At 48.1% G+C, this 24,844-nt stretch overlaps 2 protein-coding genes across 2 annotated transcripts; both read right to left on the reverse strand.

The window, feature by feature from the left end:
* Positions 1 to 2,579: 2,579 nt before the first annotated feature.
* On the reverse strand, positions 2,580 to 5,011 carry LOC140912984 (disintegrin and metalloproteinase domain-containing protein 20). The gene has a single exon (XM_073348501.1). It carries the CDS (start codon positions 5,009 to 5,011, stop codon positions 2,660 to 2,662), a length of 2,352 nt encoding a protein of 783 aa, XP_073204602.1. The 3' UTR covers positions 2,580 to 2,659.
* A 10,718-nt stretch (positions 5,012 to 15,729) lies between these two features.
* On the reverse strand, positions 15,730 to 17,831 carry LOC140913861 (uncharacterized). Its single transcript, XM_073350670.2, has 2 exons — positions 16,855 to 17,831; positions 15,730 to 16,266 (listed from the first exon to the last, which is right to left on the reverse strand). Exons 1-2 carry the CDS (start codon positions 17,438 to 17,440, stop codon positions 16,133 to 16,135), a joined length of 720 nt encoding a protein of 239 aa, XP_073206771.2. The 5' UTR covers positions 17,441 to 17,831; the 3' UTR covers positions 15,730 to 16,132.
* Positions 17,832 to 24,844: the final 7,013 nt, after the last annotated feature.

The following is a 24,844-nucleotide window of genomic DNA, read 5'->3' on the forward strand; positions in this document are numbered from 1 at the left end:
GGTCTCGTGGTAGGCCTAGGTTCAATTTCTAGTTCTGCCACTAATGCCACTTGTGACTGGACAAGTCACTTAATCTCTCTGTGCCTCAGTTCCCCATCTGCAAACTGGGTATGATGGTAATAATTCCTTTCTCCCAGCTTGTCTGCCTTGCTTATTCAGCTGATAAGCTTTTTGCAGCAGGGACAGTCTCTTCCTACGTGTATGTGCAATACTTAGTACAACAGGCCCTGATATTGGTTGGGATTATTTTAGTGTTCACAAAACCAAAAGGGGATTGTAGGAACAGCAGAAATATGCAGGGTTACTACTGCCTTGCTCTAGCGAGACAAAATGATTGTATTTGAGCTTTTCATGACAAAAGAGTGTCAATCCTAAGCAGTAAAATGTAGAGTAGGACCAAAATTTTCCAAAAAGGCTGCCTAAATGTACACCCGATTGTGCATATTAAAGTACCTAAATAAGCGGCCTGATTTTCAGAAGTGCCTAGTACCCAGCTCCCATAGGTTCTTATGACACTTGGTATTCTGCACTTTCAAAAAACAGGCCATTTATTTAGGTGCCTAAATGTTGACTTAAGGGACCTAATATTAGGCAGCCATTTTTTAAAATAAATGTTAGCCTAGATTCAATTATAGTAGAGCAGGAAAGTGAAACTACAGAATTTGGTGTTGAGCCTGGGCAGAAATTACGCTTACACCTTCATATCATAAAAAACATAGTGGTAGCGTGATGCCTCTGAGGAGCCTCCAGAAACATCCAGCTACTTGTAACTGAGGTGGAAACAGAAGCCCTGGTATTGTCAAGAACACAAACCATAAAATGATGGCATAGCTTGCTGCACGCAATTTTTATTAAATATCAAATAGGTTAGTTGGGCTCACATGTGTAACTGCTGTCTTAGCCTTTGTGGTCCACGAAACCCCAGGTGCATTCCCCACGATAGGAATACGAGTAATGTGCTCTGTAGGCCTGATCCATTCAAGTTAATTGAAAGACCTTAATGGGTTGTGACTCTAAGCACAAAATATTGAGAAGGAGAAGGGGAACCAAGGAAACCAGAAATGCAGACCTACTTGTCCTGTCTGCTTCACATTTCAAGTCTAGCTTTAAACAAAGTACTCTGGGCTAAATTATGCCCTCATTTACACCTCTATAACTATATTGACATCAGTGGAGTTGCATAGTGTAATTGAGGGCACTATTTAGCTCACTCTGAGGATAGCTCAAGTGTATAGAAATGACTAGGGGTTAGAGCACACAACTGCGTCTCAGGAGTATAGGTTTCTACTACGATGTTTGTAGTATTCTGTTAGCAAACAACAGCTGGGCATACTGCTACTGATACATTTATTTATCCAAAAAACAAAATAAGAAATAAAGCTCTCCTCCAATACCTACAAACTGGGCACAGAGCCAGTCTTTGGAAAAAAGAATTTGTATTACTGTTCCTCCCCCCAACCCTCCCATGCCACACCCCATTTGTTATAACTACTTGCTGTATCTGGTCTTCAACATATATTGTTAGCGCTTTGTGGCAGGGATTTTTTCAAAATGGTCTCTAGACACTACTGTCATATAAAGACTACAGTAACAAATAAAAATAGGACCCCTGGGATGCTATTCCTAGTGGTACTACAGACTGCTTGTATAACTGGGGCAAATCACGGCCTCTATGCTTCAGTTTAACTATTTGTAAAATGCAGATTACAATACTTTCATTACCCCACCACAGTGCTGAGGATACATTATGTAGTAAAGGGGCCCCTGTAGATACTTAGGTAGATAGAACTCTGTTAAATTCAGTGAGAGTTCTACGTGTGGCGAGTTTAGGGGGATCAGGCCCCACTATTATAAGACCCTATGGGGTAAATGACCTTGAGCCAAATTCTGCTCTCATTTATACTTTTGCATGCTCATTAAGAGTTACTCCCATTGAAAATAAGGCACCAAGAGCTTCTGACCCAGCCCCACACAAAAGGTAATGGAACATTCCCAAAAAAGGATATTTTTGTGAAATGTCAAGCTTGATGTCAACTAAGCTACTGATCAGTTTCCAAACATTCAGAAGTTTATCAGCTGTGAACGTGGAAGTTATGTGTCTCCCATCCCATGAAGTGTAAAACTTCCTGTTGCAGAATGCTGGCTACCCAACCCTTCAAAGAACACGCTTCTGGTCAGTCATGATCTTCCTCCTTCTCCGCATCTGCTCCTGGTTAGGATTTATGGTCCCTCCTCCTCTCCCTACACACATGCATCTGAGTGGAAGGCCTGCTTCCCACCCATATCTGAGTGAGTCACTTCAGTGAATGAATGTAAAATGGCAAGAATTTTTCCTTTGATCTTTTGTTGCATGTGGTAGAGTTCAAAATATTTCCTCCTCTTAAAGCGTAACTTTGCACAAATTACTTTACCACAGCTGTGTCTGTTTACCTATCAGTAAAATAGGGATAATTTCCTACCTCACAAGGCATTGTGAGAGTTTGTTTGTAGAGCATGGAGATGAAAGGGGCTATATAGATACTCCTAGTATTTTCCTAACTCCCTGAGCTTAGGCAGAGACCAAGTCCTTCAAGACACAATTTTAAAAAGCTGTATCAATGCTTACAGACTGAATTTATTCTTAAAAGAGGTAAATATATTGTTTATACATTATTTAACATTACAAAAAATCCCATGCGTTCTCTGTGGACTCTACCACAGGTTTTGACACAGTAGCAGTTGTCTCATGTGAGCTATTGGGGATTCCCTTTCCCCCACTGGAAGCATCTGCTTGCTGTGTTGGGCGGAATCTGGCCACTGATCTTCTAAGCCATCGCATTAGTACAGCTTTATAATATACACAAAGCCCAATCCCAACAGCAGCAGTAACAGCAAGGAATATTGGTATTCCGATAGCACTGCCCCAGAAGGCCTTCCTAGGTGGTGGTCCACTGTCAATGCTCCCTCCATATCCTTTATGTTGACAGTCTGGAGGTGCCCAGCCATAATTACAATGACAGTTTTTATGACTGTTGCATATTCCTCTTTTATGGCACTTTGTTATATTACAGTCATAATTCAGGATTGACACAGTGACACAACTTGTGTTAACACAAATCTTGTCAGGACCACAAGATGTGCCATCTCTCACTGCTCCAATATCAGCTATATCCATCCCATGATGATAGTCTGTACCCCAGCACCAGTTATTATCAACTGGAGTTTGAAGTATGGTACTATGGTTCTCCAAAGATGGTACACTTTTCATATTTTCACATTGGACCCTACCACATAAGATATCTTCTCCTTGACATTTCTTATATTTAGTAGTATCACTCTTAAGACCACAGTTGCCAAAACGGTCACCTTGAGTATTCAATTTTCTGAAACAAACTAATGGAGCAACCTTTGCTTTTTTACCAAAAATCATTTTGCACTGTTGATCATGGCTAGAGCAGTTTCCATGATAGCAGTAGGCATCATCCTTGCAAGGGGCTCCATCTTGCACATATAAATCCTTCTGGCACCACTGTGAAGTCCCATTGCAATATTCAGGAAGGTCACACTCAGTAGTACTTTTTCTACACAGTGTTCCTGCTGGAAGTATCTGACAGTCTTCACAGCATTCTCCAAAAGCGCAAGCTGCACCTGCTCTCAATGTACAATCGGGCTGGCAACAAGGATCCTTTTCACAATTAAATTTTGAGCCACAGTCACACTGCTCTTCACTTTCCACCACCTTGTTGCCACAGTACTTGCGTGTATAAACTTTCCCCGGTGCTGGAGGATCAAGCAGACATTGTGCACCGCCAGTCATGAAATTGAAATAGTTGTTATAACTGCAGTTACTGAACAGATCAGTGACGCTGTGGGTCGCAGCCATGATGCAGGCCTTGCGTTTACATTTACAATAACGATCATCATGTATCATGCCGAGGTTATGGCCCAACTCATGAGTAAAAACAATGGAAAAAGAGTACAATCCAAGAGCCCTGAAAGAAAGAACGGCTGACGCCCAATGATGAGAACACACAGTTCCTATATATGCTAACCCAAGGGTTATTCCATACCCTTGATATGTGAGTAAGTGAGCTACATCATGGCGCAGCCGGTCATACAGGTCCACTCTTCTCCAGTTGTTAAAACTGTCAAGCATCACACCTACACTACTATTAATTGGGATACGGTTGTTTTGTGTCCAGATCTCCAGCCCCACAAGGAACAAGCGCACGCCCATCGGATCATACATGGTGTCTCCTATATTGATTATGTCCAGCATTTGCTGCAGGATTTTGGTTTCGTTGCTGCCTGACTTGACGAATCGTTCGTTCTCCACCACGAAGACGAGTTCCACGTAGCGGGTATGCGTCCACCAGTCGCCCGGGGAGGCTTCCTTGGCCAACAGGCCCCTTAGGCCAGGGATCAAGGCTGCCTGGCGCTGCAGCTCCTGGTCGGTTAAGCCGCACCGCAGGCCGGTGGCCCCTTCCTCCACCCGGTGCAACACGTGCTGGAAGGTGGCGGAGTCCGGCACCGGCTCGATTTCGTAACTGGCCTGCGCCGTGCGCAGCAGGCCGCGGAGCCCGCCCGAGCAGGTGCTGAGGGCGGCCAGGGAGGCGGGGCTGCCCTGCACGTAGCCGCGGTAAAAGCAGTCGCGGCGCAGGAAGGGCTGGTCCCGCTGGAGGGCCCCGCCCGGCCGGTAGGTGAAGAGGGTGAAGTGCTCGGGCACGAGGAGCCGTTTCTGCCTCAGGTGCACGACGCGGCCCCGCCCCTCCACCTCCAGCAGGTAGGAGACCTCCCGCGGCTCCTGCCCGGCGCGGGGCGCCAGCAGCCGCGGCACGATCACTGCGTAGGAGGCTTCGTTGCCACGGCCGCCGGGTGGGGTCGAGCCGACCGCGCCACCCACCAGGCTCCCCAAGCCCAGCAGCACCAGCCAGGGGCCGCCCGCCCCCATCGCACCGTTGGGCGGCTCTGGCCCCGCCTCGTCAGGGAAGCGGCTGCGGGGCCGGGCCACGCCCCTGCGCGCGCGCCCCATTGTGAGGGCGAGAACCAGGAGGGCGTCGTTTGAAGCCGGGGCAGGAGCGCCGGGGGCCGCGGAGCGCGGCGAGGGCAAAGCACGGGCGGGTGGGGCTAGGCACGCCCCTGCCCCTGCCCCTGCCCCCACCCAGGTGTCATGGAGCTAGGGTCTGGCCTCGCTTTCATCAACAGCCCCTGCCAGCAACAAGCCTCAAAGCCGGCTTCGCCTCCCTCGTCCCTGCCCCTCAGCGTCGCTCGCACCCCCGCAGCCCGGGTAGAGACGCAAACGGCACTGGTGGGGCTGGAGCAATTTGCAGTTTGAAAAAGGTCCGTCCCCCCACCCCCAATAAACATAGCCTTTAAATAACAGCCGCCCGATTCCAGCAAGCACGGGCGGGCTAGCCCGGCCCGGCCCGCCAGCTCAGTCCTGGGCTGGAGGCTGCTCTTGACAGCACACGACACCCCCAGGCGAAAGAAAAAAGATGATCCTGAGAAACCTAGCAGCGGGGCTGGAACAGTTTGTATAGTGGGGTTGCTGAGAGCCTGAACCAAACTGTAAACCCTCTATATGATGATCTCCGCTTCAAGCCAGCACCTATAAAACCTAGTGGACTAAATTAATGCCTCCTGTAACTCCAGTATGGTCAATTGTTTTAAACCAGGCATTAACTGGACACTAGGGCTGCACCATATACATACGGATGCTTCAGCAATGCACCAACATCTTCATACATGGATGTATCCATGGGCAGCCGGTGACCCAGCTGTTGGGGGAGGCTAGCTCCCGGCCCCTCCCCTTGTGCCCATCTGCCCCCCCTTCTGCCTTCCCCCACAGGAGCCCAGAGCTCCCCCACCGTGGTCCCCAGCGCGCCACGTGGCGAGGCCCCAGTGCCAGTGCTCCGGGTGGTGCGGCCAGGCCCAGTGCTCCGGGCAGCAGCTCTCCCAGCCCCCAGTGCTCTGAGCGGTCAGATGTCGTGCCCAGCCCCGGTGTGCCAAGCAGCAGGGCTCCTGGACCCCTGTGTTACAGGTGGTTGGGCAGGTGGTTGGTAAACCTCAGGAGGGGGCCTGACCTGGGGGTGGAGTGTGGGCAGGGCTACGCTAGGCTGTTTGGGAAGGCACAGCCTATCCTTGCCTCTGATACCCACCACCCATGCATGTATCCATATCTACACCTGATACTCCTTTGGACAAACTGTAGTGGTTGCTACTAATGAACCATACACACACACACGTGTGCGCGCTTGCTCTCTCTGATTTATTTGCAGTTTTGGAATTTCACATAACATTGTTGAAGGTGAGAGAACCCTCAAAAATCTACCTTTCAAGACCTTTTTTCTATAGAATTTCACATTTCATTGGCTCAGGGCACTGGAACCCTGGCAATCCTAAATGGCACCTGAACCAAAAGTCTGGTTATGATGGGGCGAGGTGAGGCACCAGGTCATTAACCGGCACCAGGTCATTAACCAGCACCAGCCACTGCTCAGCCGGGGCTGCCTCCTACCTGCAGGCAGGCTCCTTGATACAATCCAGCAAGTGAAGAAGGGTAGGGTAGGGTGACCATATTTTCCCAAATGGAAAAGGGGACAGCACAAGTGGCTGACCTGAAACCCCCTGCCCTCCCTGCCTCCTGCCCAGTCCAATGACCCCCTACTGCCTGGAGGGCGGGCCCAAGGCCTGCCTGCCCGCATGTGGGGCTGGCCTGAGCCCCCCTGCCACCCACCCACATGCAGGGCCAGCCCAAGGCACTCTCCCAAACCCTCCGTCACACGCAGGGGTGGCGTTGCCTGTCGCCCCCCCTCCCAGCATGTTTCTCGATGCCCCGCTAGGGGTCATACCCCACTTTTTTGGCAAAACTATGCATTTGTCCAGTTTGTTCTTGCCAACTGATGATCAGTTGGCAAGAGCAAAATAGGACAAATGCCCACTTTTGCCAAAAAAAAGTTGGGATGGCTGCAACAGGGTTTAAAAAAGGGACTGTCCCAGCCAAAACATGACATATAGTCACCCTAGGGCAGGTGGAGAGGAGCCAGAGATGGAGACAAGTCCTTGGGAAGAAGAGGTGGAGAAGGAGGCGGGGCCTGGAGGGAAGAGGTGGAGCAGGGGTTAGGCCTTGCGGGGGAAGAGGTGGGACCTTGGGAGTCCAGTTACCAGCAATTAGAAAGGGGGGAAGAGGGGGCTGAGGTGGGCCTTAGCCCTTATCCTTGCCACAATGGGGTGGGGAAAGGATACGGACTATGGGCTGCTCTTGGTGATCCTGGCACCCCCCTAGTGCAGGTGGAGGGTCCAGGGCTATCCACAGTGGCTTAGGTTCCTTTGGGGGGCTCCCACCACTGCCCAGCTCTGACTTCTGGCCTGGCCAGGGCCTCAGGGGGAGAGGAGGAGCAGGGGATGGGCCCTCTCCACTTCTACTGAGGTTCCAGTACCTTAATTGATGTTCCACCACTTCCCATTTTGTACATCAGAATTGAGAATTAGGTCAGATTATGCATTCTGGAGTAAATGTAATATAGGCCTGTCAAGGTTCCTCCCCCACTCTGAACTCTAGGGTACAGATGTGGGGACCTGCATGAAAAACCTCCTAAGCTTATCTTTACCAGCTTAGGTCAAAACTTCCCCAAGGTACAAAATATTCCCCCCCGTTGTCCTTGGACTGGCCGCTACCACCACCAAACTAATACTGGTTACTGGGGAAGAGCTGTTTGGACGCGTCTTTCCCCCCAAAATACTTCCCAAAACCCTGCACCCCACTTCCTGGACAAGGTTTAGTAAAAAGCCTCACCAATTTGCCTAGGTGACTACAGACCCAGACCCTTGGATCTTAAGAACAATGAACAATCCTCCCAACACTTGCACCCCCCCTTTCCTGGGAAATGTTGGATAAAAAGCCTCACCAATTTGCATAGGTGACCACAGACCCAAACCCTTGGATCTGAGAACAATGAAAAAGCATTCAGTTTTTTACAAGAAGACTTTTAATAAAAAATAGAAGTAAATAGAAATAAAGAAATCCCCCCTGTAAAATCAGGATGGTAGATACCTTACAGGGTAATTAGATTCAAAAACATAGAGAACCCCTCTAGGCAAAACCTTAAGTTACAAAAAAGATACACAGACAGAAATAGTTATTCTATTCAGCACAATTCTTTTCTCAGCCATTTAAAGAAATCATAATCTAACACATACCTAGCTAGATTACTTACTAAAAGTTCTAAGACTCCATTCCTGTTCTGTCCCTGGCAAAGACCCTACGGACAGACCCAGACCCTTTGTTTCTCTCCCTCCTCCCAGCTTTTGAAAGTATCTTGTCTCCTCATTGGTCATTTTGGTCAGGTGCCAGCGAGGTTACCTTTAGCTTCTTAACCCTTTACAGGTGAGAGGAGCTTTCCCCTGGCCAGGAGGGATTTCAAAGGGGTTTACCCTTCCCTTTATATTTATGACAAGGCCACAGTAGCTGTAATAGCAAAGTGCTATTATATAACTCGACCGAAGGGCAATATCTCTAGTACTCTTTTTAAATGCATCCGTCTGCTAGGTTAGGCCTCGCATTAGGTTATCAAAGAGTCCCTTACTCCTGGGGGAATTCTGCACCAAAAAATTAAAAATTCTGCACACAATATTTTAAAATTCTGCAGTGTTCTGTATATTTTATTTGTCAAAATAATGCAATATAATTACTCTGGTTTCAGTTATTTTGGTAATTTATTTAAACTACAATACAATGAATGGAGAATGGGAGTGGGGAGCATTGGAGGAAATCCCCAAACCCTCTTGCCTAATAGTAATGTAGCTAGGTTTGACCCTTTATTTCTCGTTATTAGTCAACAAATATATGCAGCCATATGCTCAATGTTACATCATAGGCAACTGAAGAGCAAGTAAGGGCTGGGGAATCAAACTTACAGTTTATATTGGCTACTGACCATCTCCAGAAAGGTCAGTAGCAAACAGTTCATGGAGCACCTTTTCACAGGAATTTTTTTCAGTCCAAAAATTTAGACCAGTTCTAATCACTAAAGCCCCATAAGCATTTATAAGGCCATACTGTCCTTTATGCCACTCTGGCAATGTAAAGGAGCCTTAAAACTTTTGTAACCCTTCTGCCCGTCAGAGTTGGCAGCAACAAGGGCCGGGTTCAATATCTAGGGGTTCCATTCCAATAACACAATGCAAACCGGCTCGAGCCCCCACCCAGTGACCTGGGACAAATATATACCACCCCTGCTGGGCGCCTCCAAGAGGCAATACTTCCCCTCTCGCAAGCACATAGTCTGAGTGTAGCAAAAGTCTTTTAATAACAGAGAGAAACAATGTGGCATTATGTTGGGGAAACACCACCAACAGGATTCATAATACAACCCATGAGCAAAAACAACCCCACCCCAGGCAAATTGGGGCATGCCCTTTTCCCTTTGGTTCTTGAGTCCAGCAACCCCAAATCACCCAAAGTCCCAAAAGTCCCATGCCCCAAAAGTCTCTGTCCCTGGTCAGGGCAGCCCCAGAGTTCGAAAGTTTATCGGCGGAGCTTTACCTCCCAACCTGGGTGGAAATGGGACGGGGGTAAGAGGCACCTTACGTGATCTGAAGCTGACCGCCCCATAGCTCCATAGCAGCACTCCGCTCCGCCAGCCGCCCCACGAACTCCTTCGCTCAGCTGCGCTCCGCTCCACCAGCCGCCCCACGAACTCCTTCGCTCAGATGCGCTCCGCTCCGCCAGCCGCCCCACGAACTCCTTCGCTCAGCTCCACGGCCCACAAGCAGCTCCTGCCATCCACACACTGCTCCGCGTCGAACTGCTTCACCAGCCCTCCCGCAAACTGCTCCACAATATATCTTCAGGCTCCCCCACTACTTAACACAACACTCAGTGATTTCAGCTCTTAGGTGAATTCAGCTTATAGTAGGGGAGCCCCAGTGCGGGTGCACTGTCAGCCCAAAGTGAGCTCAGCAGCCTATAACTAGACTTCTAATGAAATCAAAATTAGCTCTGATATTCCACAGTGGAGAGAGGCGGAAGTGCAATCAGCATGTAAGGCCCTCACCAAGGGGCCCATACCACCAAGTATTAATACTTGTCCCCAGCCTCTCTCCATTCACACAGTTTTGGAACCCATGACCCTTGCCTAGCGAGTGCTACTTAGTTGATGGTGAATCCCTCCATCATAACAAAAGGCCACGTACAGTTCCAAGCACAGTTCCCATAATCAGGGTAATAACAATTTATTCTTCCTGCCCCAATAACAGAGACACTGGGGATCCCACAGCAGCCAAAGTGACCATTTGGGCAGCTATGGTCTCATTCTAGGCGTGGTGGGTGTGCCTATGCAAATGAGATCAGCCCCTGAAGTTCTTTTCCACAACTTGCCACACCTCACCACCAGATGTCAGGGTGGAGCTCATCCTGACACTGCTTACACTTTTATACCTGTTGTATACTCCTGGGGGAATTCAGAAAAACAATGGGAACAATTCACTAAGCAGACAAGCTGCTACATTCTGCTCTGAGGGGAACAGAGCCTGCCCCACACTTACCTCCTCAGAAACACCCCAAAGCCCTTCCCCTCCATGCAAAGTGTGCCACAACAGCGAGTGAGAGGGACAGAATGTATCTCTTTCTCTCTCACACATGACTGCCCAGCACCTCCTCCCCGGTGATGATTTACATCATTAACAACTGCTCTGGGGGCCCAAACAAACCAGTCAGCACTGCTGGGGATTGGCGCATGACTGCTCTTGTGCCTTTTCCTTTGCTTCCCCATCAGAAGTCATTTTTTTGTGGGGAAGCAAAGAAATCTGTGGGGTACATGAATTCTGCGTACGTGCAGTAACACAGAATTCCCTCAGGAGTAATCCCTGGTAAAGCCCTCTGCCAAATTGGTGGGATGCATCACCTGCAAATGTTACTGATTACTTTCTGCCTCACTTTGATATATAAGTCTACATATAACACAAGAGAAGATTAGTTCAGCTGTTGAACTCATAGCTATTAAATTGTTGGTACTGATCCATTTGTAGGTGAATAATAGTTCATGATGTTATTGTGCTGAGCATTTACTGTAGATCAAGGTCATATCAAAGAGATTACATAATTGTGTTTAGATTACAGAGTCATAGACTTTAAGATTAGAAAGGACCTAGTCTGACCTCCTATACATTGCAGGCCACAGAACCTCACCCATCCACTCCTGAAATAGACCCCTAACCTCTGGCTGAGTTACTGAAGTCCTCAAATCATGATTTAAAGATTTAAAGTTACAGAGAATTTAAAAAAAAGAACACATTTCCCCTTTAAGACACATCTGTCAGCCACATCATGATAAGCTCAGTAAATGGATTGGAGCAGCAGTTTTACTGTGAAGTCTATTTATAAATGTTTCCATAGGCAGCAAAATAATTTCACCCTTACCCTATCTTGATGCCATAGCATATCAGGAAAAGGTGGTCTTATTTGGGGATCTGGAAGGAAGCCATGGGTGTAGAATATGCTTCTTAGGAAATCTATATATATGAGAAGAACAGAGAGTCAATATCACATCAAAGATCTTGTTCAGACACCAACTGTCTATTTAGGGAAGGCTCACTTTTGTATTTTAATACCAAAACTATCCATCCACTTGTATTTCAGTTTTGGGGGGCAGGAGGTAAACCTTTTCTGTTTTCCCTTCAAATACTGGAAACCTTCATCAGTTTCATTTAATGGGGACACTGCATGCATGGAAATAGGGTTAACAACTGTTTTTGTAGATCTGGCTTTCCAGTAGTGATCAATGTGAGAAGCAGACACACAAATGTTACCCTTCCTGGGATTGAGTTTGTTTGGGGGAAGAGAGAGGGGGAGCTTACACCTGGTTTTAAGCAACCTGCTTTGATAGTGAACAGGCTGTGGAGGCAGTGGGCGCCTAAGTTTCCTTGCCTGGAAGGGAAGGTTGCTAAGGGTATGTCTGCACTACGGAATAAGGTCGAATTTATAGAAGTCGGTTTTTTAGAAATCGGTTTTATATATTCGAGTGTGTGTGTCCCCACAGAAAATGCTCTAAGTGCATTAAGTGCATTAACTCGGCGGAGCGCTTCCACAGTACCGAGGCTAGAGTCGACTTCCGGAGCGTTGCACTGTGGGTAGCTATCCCACAGTTCCCGCAGTCTCCGCTGCCCATTGGAATTCTGGGTTGAGATCCCAATGCCTGATGGGGCTAAAACATTGTCGCGGGTGGTTCTGGGTACATATCGTCAGGCCCCCGTTCCCTCCCTCCCTCCGTGAAAGCAAGTGCAGACAATCATTTTGCGCCTTTTTTCCTGAGTTACCTGTGCAGACGCCATACCACGGCAAGCATGGAGCCCGCTCAGGTAACTGTCACCCTATGTCTCCTGGGTGCTGGCAGACGCGGTACGGCATTGCTACACAGTAGCAGCAACCCCTTGCCTTGTGGCAGCAGATGGTACAGTACGACTGGTAGCCGTCATCATCATGTCCGAGGTGCTCCTGGCCACGTCGGCTGGGAGCGCCTGGGCAGACATGGGCGCAGGGACTAAATTTGGAGTGACTTGAGCAGGTCATTCTCTTTAGTCCTGCAGTCAGTCCTATTGAACCGTCTTATGGTGAGCGGGCAGGCGATACGGACTGCTAGCAGTCGTACTGTACCATCTTCTGCCGAGCAGCCATGAGATGTGGATGGCATGCAGTCCTTCTGCACCGTCCGCTGCCAGCCAAAGATGTAAAAGATAGATGGAGTGGATCAAAACAAGAAATAGACCAGATTTGTTTTGTACTCATTTGCGTCCCCCCCTCCCCTGTCTAGGGGACTCATTCTTCTAGATCACACTGCAGTCACTCACAGAGAAGGTGCAGCGAGGTAAATCTAGCCATGTATCAATCAGAGGCCAGGCTAACCTTCTTGTTCCAATAAGGACAATAACTTAGGTGCACCATTTCTTATTGGAACCCTCCGTGAAGTCCTGCCTGAAATACTCCTTGATGTAAAGCCACCCCCTTTGTTGATTTTAGCTCCCTGAAGCCAACCCTGTAAGCCGTGTCCTCAGTCGCCCCTCCCGGCGTCAGAGCAACGGCAAACAATCGGGCATCTGAGAGTGCTGTCCAGAGCAGTCACAATGAAGCACGCTGATGGGGCTAAAACATTGTCGCGGGTGGTTCTGGGTACGTATCGTCAGGCCCCCGTTCCCTCCCTCCCTCCGTGAAAGCAAGGGCAGACAATCATTTCACGCCTTTTTTCCTGAGTTACCTGTGCAGACGCCATACCACGGCAAGCATGGAGCCCGCTCAGGTAACCGTCACCCTATGTCTCCTGGGTGCTGGCAGACGCGGTACGGCTTTGCTGCACAGTAGCAGCAACCCATTGCCTTCTGGCAGCAGATGGTGCAATACGACTGGTAGTTGTCCTCGTCGTGTCCGAGGTGCTCCTGGCCACGTCGGCTGGGAGCGCCTGGGCAGACATGGGCGCAGGGACTAAATTTGGAGTGACTTGAGCAGGTCATTCTCTTTAGTCCTGCAGTCAGTCCTATTGAACCGTCTTATGGTGAGCGGGCAGGCGATATGGACTGCTAGCAGTTGTACTGTACCATCTTCTGCCAGGCAGGCAAGAGATGAGGATGGCTAGCAGTCGTATTGTACCATCTTCTGCCAGGCAGGCAAGAGATGAGGATGGCTAGCAGTCGTACTGTACCATCTTCTGCCAGGCAGGCAAGGGATGAGGATGGCTAGCAGTCATACTATACCATCTTCTGTCGAGCAGCCATGAGATGTGGATGGCATGAGGTCCTTCTGCACCGTCTGCTGCCAGCCAAAGATGTAAAAGATAGATGGAGTGGGTCAAAACAAGAAATAGACCAGATTTGTTTTGTACTCATTTGCCTCCTCCCCTGTCTAGGGGACTCATTCCTCTAGGTCACACTGCAGTCACTCACAGAGAAGGTGCAGCGAGGTAAATCTAGCCATGTATCAATCAGAGGCCAGGCTAACCTCCTTGTTCCAATAAGAACGATAACTTAGGTGCACCATTTCTTATTGGAACCCTCCGTGAAGTCCTGCCTGAAATACTCCTTGATGTAAAGACACCCCCTTTGTTGATTTTAGCTCCCTGAAGCCAACCCTGTAAGCCGTGTCGTCAGTCGCCCCTCCCTCCGTCAGAGCAACGGCAGACAATCGTTCCGCGCCTTTTTTCTGTGCGGACGCCACACCAAGGCAAGCATGGAGGCCGCTCAGCTCACTTTGGCAATTAGGAGCACATTAAACACCACACGCATTATCCAGCAGTATATGCAGCACCAGAACCTGGCAAAGCAATACCGGGCGAGGAGGCGACGTCAGCGCGGTCACGTGAGTAATCAGGACATGGACACAGATTTCTCTGAAAGCATGGGCCCTGCCAATGCATGCATCATGGTGCTAATGGGGCAGGTTCATGCTGTGGAACGCCGATTCTGGGCTCGGGAAACAAGCACAGACTGGTGGGACCGCATAGTGTTGCAGGTCTGGGACGATTCCCAGTGGCTGCGAAACTTTCGCATGTGTAAGGGCACTTTCATGGAACTTTGTGACTTGCTTTCCCCTGCCCTGAGGCGCATGAATACCAAGATGAGAGCAGCCCTCACAGTTGAGAAGCGAGTGGCGATAGCCCTGTGGAAGCTTGCAACGCCAGACAGCTACGGGTCAGTTGGGAATCAATTTGGAGTGGGAAAATCTACTGTGGGGGCTGCTGTGATGCAAGTAGCCCACGCAATCAAAGATCTGCTGATATCAAGGGTAGTGACCCTGGGAAATGTGCAGGTCATAGTGGATGGCTTTGCTGCAATGGGATTCCCTAACTGTGGTGGGGCCATAGACGGAACCCATATCCCTATCTTGGCACCGGAGCACCAAGCCGGCGAGTACATAAACCGCAAGGGGTACTTTTCGATAGTGCTGCAAGCTCTGGTGGATCACAAGGGACGTTTCACCAACATCAACGTGGGATGGCCGGGAAAGGTGCATGATGCTCGCATCTTCAGGAACTCTGGTCTGTTTCAAAAGCTGCAGGAAGGGACTTTATTCCCAGACCAGAAAATAACTGTTGGGGATGTTGAAATGCCTATATGTATCCTTGGGGACCCAGCCTACCCCTTAATGCCATGGCTCATGAAGCCGTACACAGGCAGCCTGGACAGTAGTCAGGAGCTGTTCAACTACAGGCTGAGCAAGTGCAGAATGGTGGTAGAATGTGCATTTGGACGTTTAAAGGCGCGCTGGCGCAGTTTACTGACTCGCTTAGACCTCAGCGAAACCAATATTCCCACTGTTATTACTGCTTGCTGTGTGCTCCACAATATCTGTGAGAGTAAGGGGGAGACGTTTATGGCGGGGTGGGAGGTTGAGGCAAATCGCCTGGCTGCTGGTTACGCGCAGCCAGACACCAGGGCGGTTAGAAGAGCACAGGAGGGCGCGGTACACATCAGAGAAGCTTTGAAAACCAGTTTCATGACTGGCCAGGCTACGGTGTGAAAGTTCTGTTTGTTTCTCCTTGATGAAACCCCCCGCCCCTTGGTTCACTCTACTTCCCTGTAAGCTAACCACCCGCCCCTCCTCCCTTCAATCACCGCTTGCAGAGGCAATAAAGTCATTGTTGCTTCACATTCATGCATTCTTTATTCATTCATCACACAAATAGGGGGATGACTACCAAGGTAGCCCAGGAGGGGTGGTGGAGGAGGGAAGGAAAATGCCACACAGCACTTTAAGCACAGCACTTTAAAAGTTTACAACTTTAAAATTTATTGAATGACAGCCTTCTTTTTTTTGGGCAATCCTCTGTGGTGGAATGGCTGGTTGGCCGGAGGCCCCCCCACCGCGTTCTTAGGCGTCTGGGTGTGGAGGCTATGGAACTTGTGGGGGAGGGCGGTTGGTTACAGAGGGGCTGCAGTGGCAGTCTGTGCTCCAGCTGCCTTTGCTGCAGCTCAACCATACACTGGAGCATACTGGTTTGGTCCTGCAGCAGCCTCAGCATTGAATCCTGCCTCCTCTCATCACACTGCCGCCACATTTGAGCTTCAGCCCTGTCTTCAGCCCGCCACTTACTCTCTTCAGCCCGCCACCTCTCCTCCCGGTCATTTTGTGCTTTCTTGCACTCTGGCATTATTTGTCTCCACGCATTCATCTGTGCTCTATCAGTGTGGGAGGACAGCATGAGCTCGTTGAACATTTCATCGCAAGTGCGTTTTTTTTCTTTCTAAGCTTCACTAGCCTCTGGGAAGGAGAAGATCCTGTGATCATTGAAACACATGCAGCTGGTGGAGAAAAAAAAAGGGACAGCGGTATTTAAAAAGACACATTTTATAAAACAGTGGCTACACTCTTTCAGGGTAAACCTTGCTGTTAACATTACATACATAGCACATGTGCTTTCATTACAAGGTCGTATTTTGCCTCCTCCCACCGCGTGACTACCCCCTCAACCTTCCCCCCTCCCTGTGGCTAACAGCGGGGAACATTTCTGTTTAGCCACAGGCAAACAGCCCAGCAGGAATGGGCTCCTCTGAGTGTCCCCTGAAGAAAAGCACTCTATTTCAACCAGGTGACCATGAATTATATCTCACTCTCCTGAGGATAACACAGAGAGATAAAGAACGGATGTTGTTTGAATGCCAGCAAACATACACTGCAATGCTTTGTTCTACAATGATTCCCGAGTACGTGTTACTGGCCTGGAGTGGTAAAGTGTCCTACCATGAAGGACGCAATAAGGCTGCCCTCCCCAGAAACCTTTTACAAAGGCTTTAGGACTACATCTAGGAGAACCGCAAATGCCAGGGCAAAGTAATCCTTTCACATGCTTGCTTTTAAACCATGTATAGTATTTTAAAAGGTACACTCACCAGAGGTCCCTTCTCTGCCTGCTGGGTCCAGGAGGCAGCCTTGGGTGGGTTCGGGGGGTACTGGCTCCAGGTCTAGGGTGAGAAACAGTTCCTGGCTGTCGGGAAAACTGGTTTCTCCACTTGCTTGCTGTGAGCTATCTACAACCTCCTCCTCCTCCTCCTCATCTTCTTCGTCCCCAAAACCTGCTTCCGTATTGCCTCCATCTCCATTGAAGGAGTCAAACAACACGGCTGGGGTAGTGGTGGCTGAACCCCCTAAAATGGCATGCAGCTCATCATAGAAGCGGCATGTTTGGGGCTCTGACCCAGAGCGGCTGTTCGCCTCTCTGGTTTTCTGGTAGGCTTGCCTCAGCTCCTTCAGTTTCACGCGGCACTGCTTCGGGTCCCTGTTATGGCCTCTGTCCTTCATGCTCTGGGAGATTTTGACAAAGGTTTTGGCATTTCGAAAACTGGAGCGGAGTTCTGATAGCACGGATTCCTCTCCCCAAACAGCGATCAGATCCCGTACCTCCCGTTCGGTCCATGCTGGAGCTCTTTTGCGATTCTGGGACTCCATCATGGTCACCTGTGCTGATGAGCTCTGCATGGTCACCTGCAGCTTGCCACGCTGGCCAAACAGGAAATGAGATTCAAAAGTTCGCGGTTCTTTTCCTGTCTACCTGGCCAGTGCATCTGAGTTGAGAGTGCTGTCCAGAGCGGTCATAATGGAGCACTCTGGGATAGCTCCCGGAGGCCAATACCATCGAATTGTGTCCACAGTACCCCAAATTCGAGCCAGCAACGTCGATTTAAGCGCTAATCCTCTTGTCAGGGGTGGAGTAAGGAAATCGATTTTAAGAGCCCTTTAAGTCGAAATAAAGGGCTTCATTGTGTGGACGGGTGCAGGTTTACATCGATTTAACGCTGCTAAATTCGACCTAAAGTCCTAGTGTAGACCAGAGCTAAGATATGTTGTATGTGAGTGTGATGAAGAGGAAATAGCGGCTCCTAGAGGATTCCTAGAAGTGTTGGGAAAAAGAAAAATATGCAGCCTCCATTATCAATTTTTATTTCAGCTGCACCTCAGAATCCATTAGCCTTATCACAGTAGTGTCTGTAAAGAGGATTCCCCCCATTTTATGATATATTCAATAAGACACACTGATGCTCAGACTCTCAGTTAATACACTAACCTTCAATTTCATATTGCTTAGCCACCAAAATAACTATTATGTGAAGAAAGATTTGGAAAGCCAATCTTAAATCTGAATTGTCATTATCTAAGAGCACAGTGGACACAAACAGGGATCATAGATTCCACTATATAGCTCTCTCATCTTTCATGCAAAACATACATGGTGACTCACAACACAAATTCTGGAGCTACTTGCTCATTTCTCTAACACTTTGTGACATTAGAAATATTGAATGCAGGCTCAAGGATCTTACATTCTGGTACTTAAACACAGTGATGAGCTGCCAAAATCTTAACAACGGGTTCCCTCCTCACGCCACGAGGGGGTCATTGCCTGCCCCCTGGGACTCCTGCCCCATCCAACCCCCTGGGTTCCTTGATGCCCCCCCAGGACCCCTGCCCCATCCACTCCCCTCCCCGTCCCCTGATTGCCCCCAGAACTGGGCAGGAGGGTCTCGTGGGCCACTGTAGTAGGTGCTCACCCCACCCCTAAGAGCCAGAGGCACTTGCCGGGGGGCGAGGTGGGGAGTCCCGGAGATGCTTACCTAAGGCAGCTCCCAGGAAGCATCTGGCAGGTCCCTCTGGCTCCTAGGGACAGGGGAGTGTAGCTAAGGGGCAGGGAGAGTGGCCGCTCCCCCACTGATCACATCAAAAGTGGCGCCTTAGGCGCTGACTCCCTGGGTGCTCTGGGGCTGGAGCACCCATGGGGGAAATTTGGTGGGTGCAGAGCATCCACCAGCAGCTCCCCACCCAGCCTCAGCTCACCTCACCTCCGCTCCGCCTCCTCCCCTGAACACACCGCCCCGCTCTACTTCTCCGCCTCCTCCCCCGGCTTCCTGCAAATCAGCTGTTCGGCGGGAAGCCTGGGAGAGCTGAGAAGCAGGTGGCGGCTTCCTGCTCAGGCCGAGGGTGGCAGAAGTGAGCTGGGGCAAGGAGCGATTCCTCTGCGCGCCCCCAACCCTTGGTTACCTGCTGCAGCGTGGGTGGCCCTCCTCACACCCCCCTGCCCCAGCTCACCTCCGCCTCCCTGGGTCTGAGTGGGAAGCCGTGGCCTGCTTCTCAGCCTGCCCCAGCTTCCTGTGGGAACAGCTGATTCGCAGGAAGCCTGGGGGGGCGGAGAAACAGAGTGGGGCGGCACATTCAAGGGAGGAGGCGGAGGTGAGCTGGGGCGGGGCATGGGGTAGGGAGCTGCCGGTGGGTGCTCTGCATCCACCAAATTTTCCCCTTCGGTGCTCCAGGGCTGTGTTGAACCTGTTGTCCCTCGCGGAACAACCAGTTCTAAAAGGGCTTCTAAATTTAACAACCGGCTCCAGCTCACCACTGCTTAAACACCACACTGATAGGTACGTTTAAATACCATATAAAGATAAACTTTAGAATCTCACACTAAATATATCATTACTGACAAAAGAATAGAGACAATTCTACATAGTTATTTGAAAGTACATTACTTGGAGTTTAACTGCACTATCTGATCTAATGTCACTTGAGAAACCTATGGAAAGCGAATTTGGTTGGTAAAATTATTTTGGGGGATCACTTGAATGAGAGTAATAGGGTTTGAAAACATTTCATTAGAATCTTGACAAGTAAACCTGGCTTCTGGAAGTCATTGGCTAAGAGATTAAAGCGTTCACTGGTGGAAATGGAGGCTCTCTTCTGCTTTAATATAAAGTACACTTTTGTTTTACAGACTGAACGTTCTTAAAAAGGGACCATTTTCACAAAATGGACATGTAATCTAACTCCCAGTATTACCAGGCTTGTAAATTAAAATCATTAATCGGCCCCGCAGGAGCTTAGATGCTGGCACTGTAAATTAGGCTGCCCACTCACTCCAGGCGTGAACTTGGATGGGTCACCGAAGGGATACTCCAGGGCAAATGAAAAGGGTTGGAAATACAATTACTGTATTAGTACTCCCCCATGTCACATTTTTCAAAGTGGCTACATACATCTCACTCCTACCCAGAAGTAAAGGAACAGAACGTCAGCCACGCATGGCTAGGAAAAAGAAAATACAAGATAAAAGCAGCTGTAATGACACTCAGATTTAATTTAGGGCTCCACGCTGTGCTTTGTTTCTTGGGTAAATGGGACTACAAATACTGTTACGGGAGAACATGTCACCCAGGTAGCAAGTGCCTTTAGTTATTAAACTGTGACATAGGAATTACTATACTGGATTGGACCAGATTTCCTTCTAGACTGGTATCCTTTTGAAAGTGGCCAGTACCAGTTACTTCAGAGGAAGTTATACAAACCCCATGGTAGGCAAATGTGGGGTAGTCTGCCTGCCTCCCCCCCACTTTTAGGTTTCTGCCAGATCTCTACATTAGAGATCGTGTTAAACCCTGAAGCATGAGGTTAAATAATTCATTTTGAATGTGACTGCTTTTATTAAAAAAAGGAGTACTTGTGGCACCTTAGAGACTAACCAATTTATTAGAGCATAAGCTTTCGTGAGCTACAGCTCACTTCAGTAGCTATAGCTCACGAAAGCTTATGCTCTAATAAATTGGTTAGTCTCTAAGGTGCCACAAGTACTCCTTTTCTTTTTGCGAATACAGACTAACACGGCTGTTACTCTGAAAACTGCTTTTATTGTCACTTTGTTCTTGTGTTATAAGACTGAGAACAGAAGCTTCTGATTTATCTTCTCTATTCCAGTCATTATTTTATATACTTTTGTCAAGTCCCTTCTTATTCATCTGCTTTCTAAGGTAAACAATCCTGGTGTTTTTAATGTCACTTCCCATGAGAGTTTTTCCAGGCCTCTAATAATTTTCATTTCTCTTCTTTGAGCTCCCTCTACTTCCTTTTTCAGAGGGTGACCAGTACTACACATGCTATTCCAGCTGAGACACATAATTTATATGATGGCATTATGATTTTTCAGTACTGTTCTCTATCCCATTCCTTATGGAGCCGAACATCCTTTTTGACTACAGCTGTACATTAGGCTGTCTACAGTGATCCCCAGCTTCCTTTTCTCAGTTTATAGTTAATTTAGATCCTTGCTGTGTGTATGAGTTAGTTCCCGCCCTCTAATGTGCTTTATTTGTATTTATCAACACTGAATTTCATTTCCCAGTATGTTGCCCATACACCTAGCTTGATTATGTTTCTCTGACGTTCCTCATAGTCCTCTCTGGTCCTAACAAATAAGCTTGTGTCATCTGCAGATTTTGGTACTTCACTGCTTACCTCTCTTCCAGATCATTAATCAACGATACATAGTAGGTAATCTTGAGGTAACCTTTAGCCATGATGAAAACTGACCCACTCTTGCCTGTTAATTTTGTTTTCATTAAGAGGGCTGTTTTTCCACTGGAGATCAAACAAGCCCACAGTAGCTTAACAGCTATACCAGCCCTCATCCTAACTTACTTATATTGCAGCAGGCAAACAGGGCAGTCATTCATAGGACAATTCCCCAGTATTACAGGATGGCTTTTACTGGATCATATGTTACAGTACAGCTTTCAAGCCAAACCATAACCTCACGATCTTTGGGTTCTGGCAATGAATATAAAAGCCTTAAAAATTTACTGTAATTTGTTTAACATTGATACAAATATTTGTATGTAAATACAAAGATTTACATTATATGATGGGATGCAAAAGCTGCCAAAAGCAATCTGTCTATAGTAGAACCAAACCAAATAGGTAAATAAAAGAGGAATGTGATAAATCTAGATAGAAGATAGAATATACATTTATTTATACCACACAGAGGGAGGAAAAATCAAACGCCGTTAATATTCACAATCTACATCCCAAACCATGATATAAAATGAACTGTATTCTGAGCTCGTGGTTGTCAGTAAGCTCCACCCATACTAATTATATAGTTTCCATAGTAACTAATGTATTTTGAAGTGGGAAAATGGGAAAGGAAGATGGGAGTAGGACAAAAATATAAAGTGTAAATAGAATACAGAAGGGCTTACTGTGCTGTTCAGACTTTATTGCCAGAAGCCATAATACAGTCTAGCCAAACTTGTGACCCTACCATGCCATCATCTGTTCTACATATAAAGTGCCTCCCTCTTGTGTATTTCAAATTTGTTCCCATCGTTTTAATTAAATGATGGATTATCTTGGTACATAATCACAGCTAGCTTGCCCAGCTCACGGTAGTATTTATGATTTGCTTCTGTGAGGTGTTGACTATTGATTTCCCACTGGTTTCAGAGAGGAGTTGAAGATGCTCAGCACTTCTCAGCAGGATGCAGGCGTTAAGTCTGTAACAACTTCTAGTGGTCTTCTCCAGGACCTTTGTTGGATTATTTCTCATTCTAAATTTTGGCTCCTTTATTATAGGCAAGGTTAGTAACACTGCTTAAGGTTGTCTGGCACTTCCCATTACAAAACCCTGTTTCCAGCTGCTTATAATTGTGCCAAACTTTAACTGTTTGAGCTGTAATTTTGGAAAATTTCAGCCCACAATTCATTTCTTTCCAATAGGGTTAGAGAAAAATACATTTTGCCTACATTGAAAAAATCTGGCAACCTTTTTCAAAATAGCTGTAGTGTCCCCTTGCTTTGAAATATGGATATGAAATTTGGTAGGGAGGGGACCTTTGTCAGGGCTAAGCCTTTTGCCACCCCCATGAAAATTGGCAAAGTTATAAACTCTTGAAAAAATCACAGTTCACACATGCTCATTAGAGACTTCCTAGAGCTACTCAGCTAGATTCCCCAAATATTGTCTGTACCAAGTATGCTCTAGCCCAGAACTGCTGGGAGATCAGCAGGATTTTTACTGCCACTGCTGCTGTGGGCTAGGCTAGCCAGGTCTGGGCACTGAAACTTGAAAACAGGACAACTCTCTCCTGTGCTTTCATTGTTCCTCATGCTGACACCAGGGAGGAAACTGCCTGACTCAAATGCAGAGGACAAGAGCTAGATCTGGGCAGGGGAAGTGGATTTGGACAAGCAGTTTTGGTGGGGGGTGGTAAATGGGAAACTGGGAGTTGGACGGGAGGGAGGCTGGGAACAGGAATCAGTGGGGTGAGGGAAGGAGAGAGATCTGACAAGGAGTCAGGGTGAGGGAAGAGACCTGGAACTGGGATGAGAAGCCTGATGATAGGAGTTTGGGGCTGGGATGAACTGGTGGGGATCCATGCAGTGGATCTAACAGTTCTTACCCCGCCGATGAACTGGTGGGGGGAGGGTATCAGTATGAATCCACATGATCACATTTTGGAGTGTTCAGTTTATCTTTAAAAACACTTAGTTACAAAAATATCCCAAACCCTATGTTAAAAGAGCATTAAGTTTGCAAAGTCAAGCACTCAAAACTTAGGAGATGCCAGAATTTAGATTGCTTGTGCGACCCTAATTCAGTCACCCATGTGCACACAGTATTCCACGATTAAATTTTTTTTTCCCACAGGACCCTGGACTCTGTGCACAGAATGTAGCAACTTGGGGGATGGATCAGGTTTGTGTAGAGAAGGAGTCTTTCTCTAAGAGCCCTGTTCACCTGTTGCAGAAGCTGGAAGACACGTAGTGAATAGACAGAGGATTGCATCAAAGTGGAATAAATTCTACTGTGCCTTCTAAGCATCCCACTATCCAAAGTAAATCTTCCAGTACAGGAAAAAGAACCACAAATCCTTCTGTTGTTGAATTAGGTTAACTGCATTCACTTCTTTAGGTATGTCAACCCATTTAACAAAAGTCTCCAAAATATGTTTCCAATACACTAAGGAATAACAAACCTTTCTCTCCTCTTTAGCATTAGTTCTATCATTTTAATTAGAAGCTCATGCTAGTTTGAAGTATCCATATGTTAAAGAAAAAGATTGTTAGGAAGTGTAACAGTCTAAACTCAACCCAGGTTGAATGGAGTTAAGATAGCAATGAATTTTTCCCAACTACCACTACATCAACATGCCAATTTTATATCTATAGATATATCAACAATGCAACTATATTTCCCTATATATCCTAACACAGAGGTGGGCAAAGTACGGCCCGTGGGACTGTCCTGCCCCTCCCCTGCTGTCCCCCCTTCCCCCCAGCCTCAGCACAATGCACTGCCAACGCTCTGGCCTGCCGCTCCTGCCGGGCAGGGCAGCGGCATGGCTGCGAGCTCCTGCCGCTCTGAGTGGCGAGGTGGTGGTGGGGGGTTGGGTAAGGGGTAGGGAGTCCTGGGGGGTAGTTGGGGACAGGGAGCAGGGGACAGTTGGATGGGGCAGAGGTTCGGGGCGGGGGGAAGTCAGGGGATGGCTGGATAGGAGGTGGGGGGCCTGTCAGGGGGCGGGGCTGTGGATAGGGGTCGGGGCAGTCAGGGGACAGTGAGGTTGGATAGGGGGTGGGGTCCTGGGGGGTGGTTAGGGGTAGGGGTCCTGGGAGGGGGTGGTCAAGGGACAAGAAGCTGGTTGGATGAGTCAGTGGTTCTGAGGGGGGCAGTCAGGGGGCAGGAAGTGGGAGGGGGTGGGGTCCAGGCTGTTTGGGGAGGCACAGCCTTCCCTACCTGGCCCTCCATAAAGTTTCACAACCCAAATTTGGCCCTCGGGCCAAAAAGTTTGCCCACCCCATCCTAACATATTGAATATTAAAACCTTAGATTAACCAGACAAAATCATATAGGTCAAGACAGTGTCATATGATCCTAAATATTTTCCTTTATTTCACTTCTACCCAATCAAAACTGATCATCAGTTACTGACAGCGTCCCATGCCTCTGATAGTCTAGAGCCGAGAGAGAGTGTGTCAGGGTTCCCTCCCTACTCTGAATTCTAGGGTACAGATGTGTGGACCCACATGAAAGACCCCCTAAGCTTATTTCTACCAGCTTAGGGT

The sequence above is a fragment of the Lepidochelys kempii genome, chromosome 6, assembly GCF_965140285.1.
Source record: "Lepidochelys kempii isolate rLepKem1 chromosome 6, rLepKem1.hap1, whole genome shotgun sequence".
Taxonomy (NCBI): Eukaryota; Metazoa; Chordata; order Testudines; family Cheloniidae; genus Lepidochelys; species Lepidochelys kempii.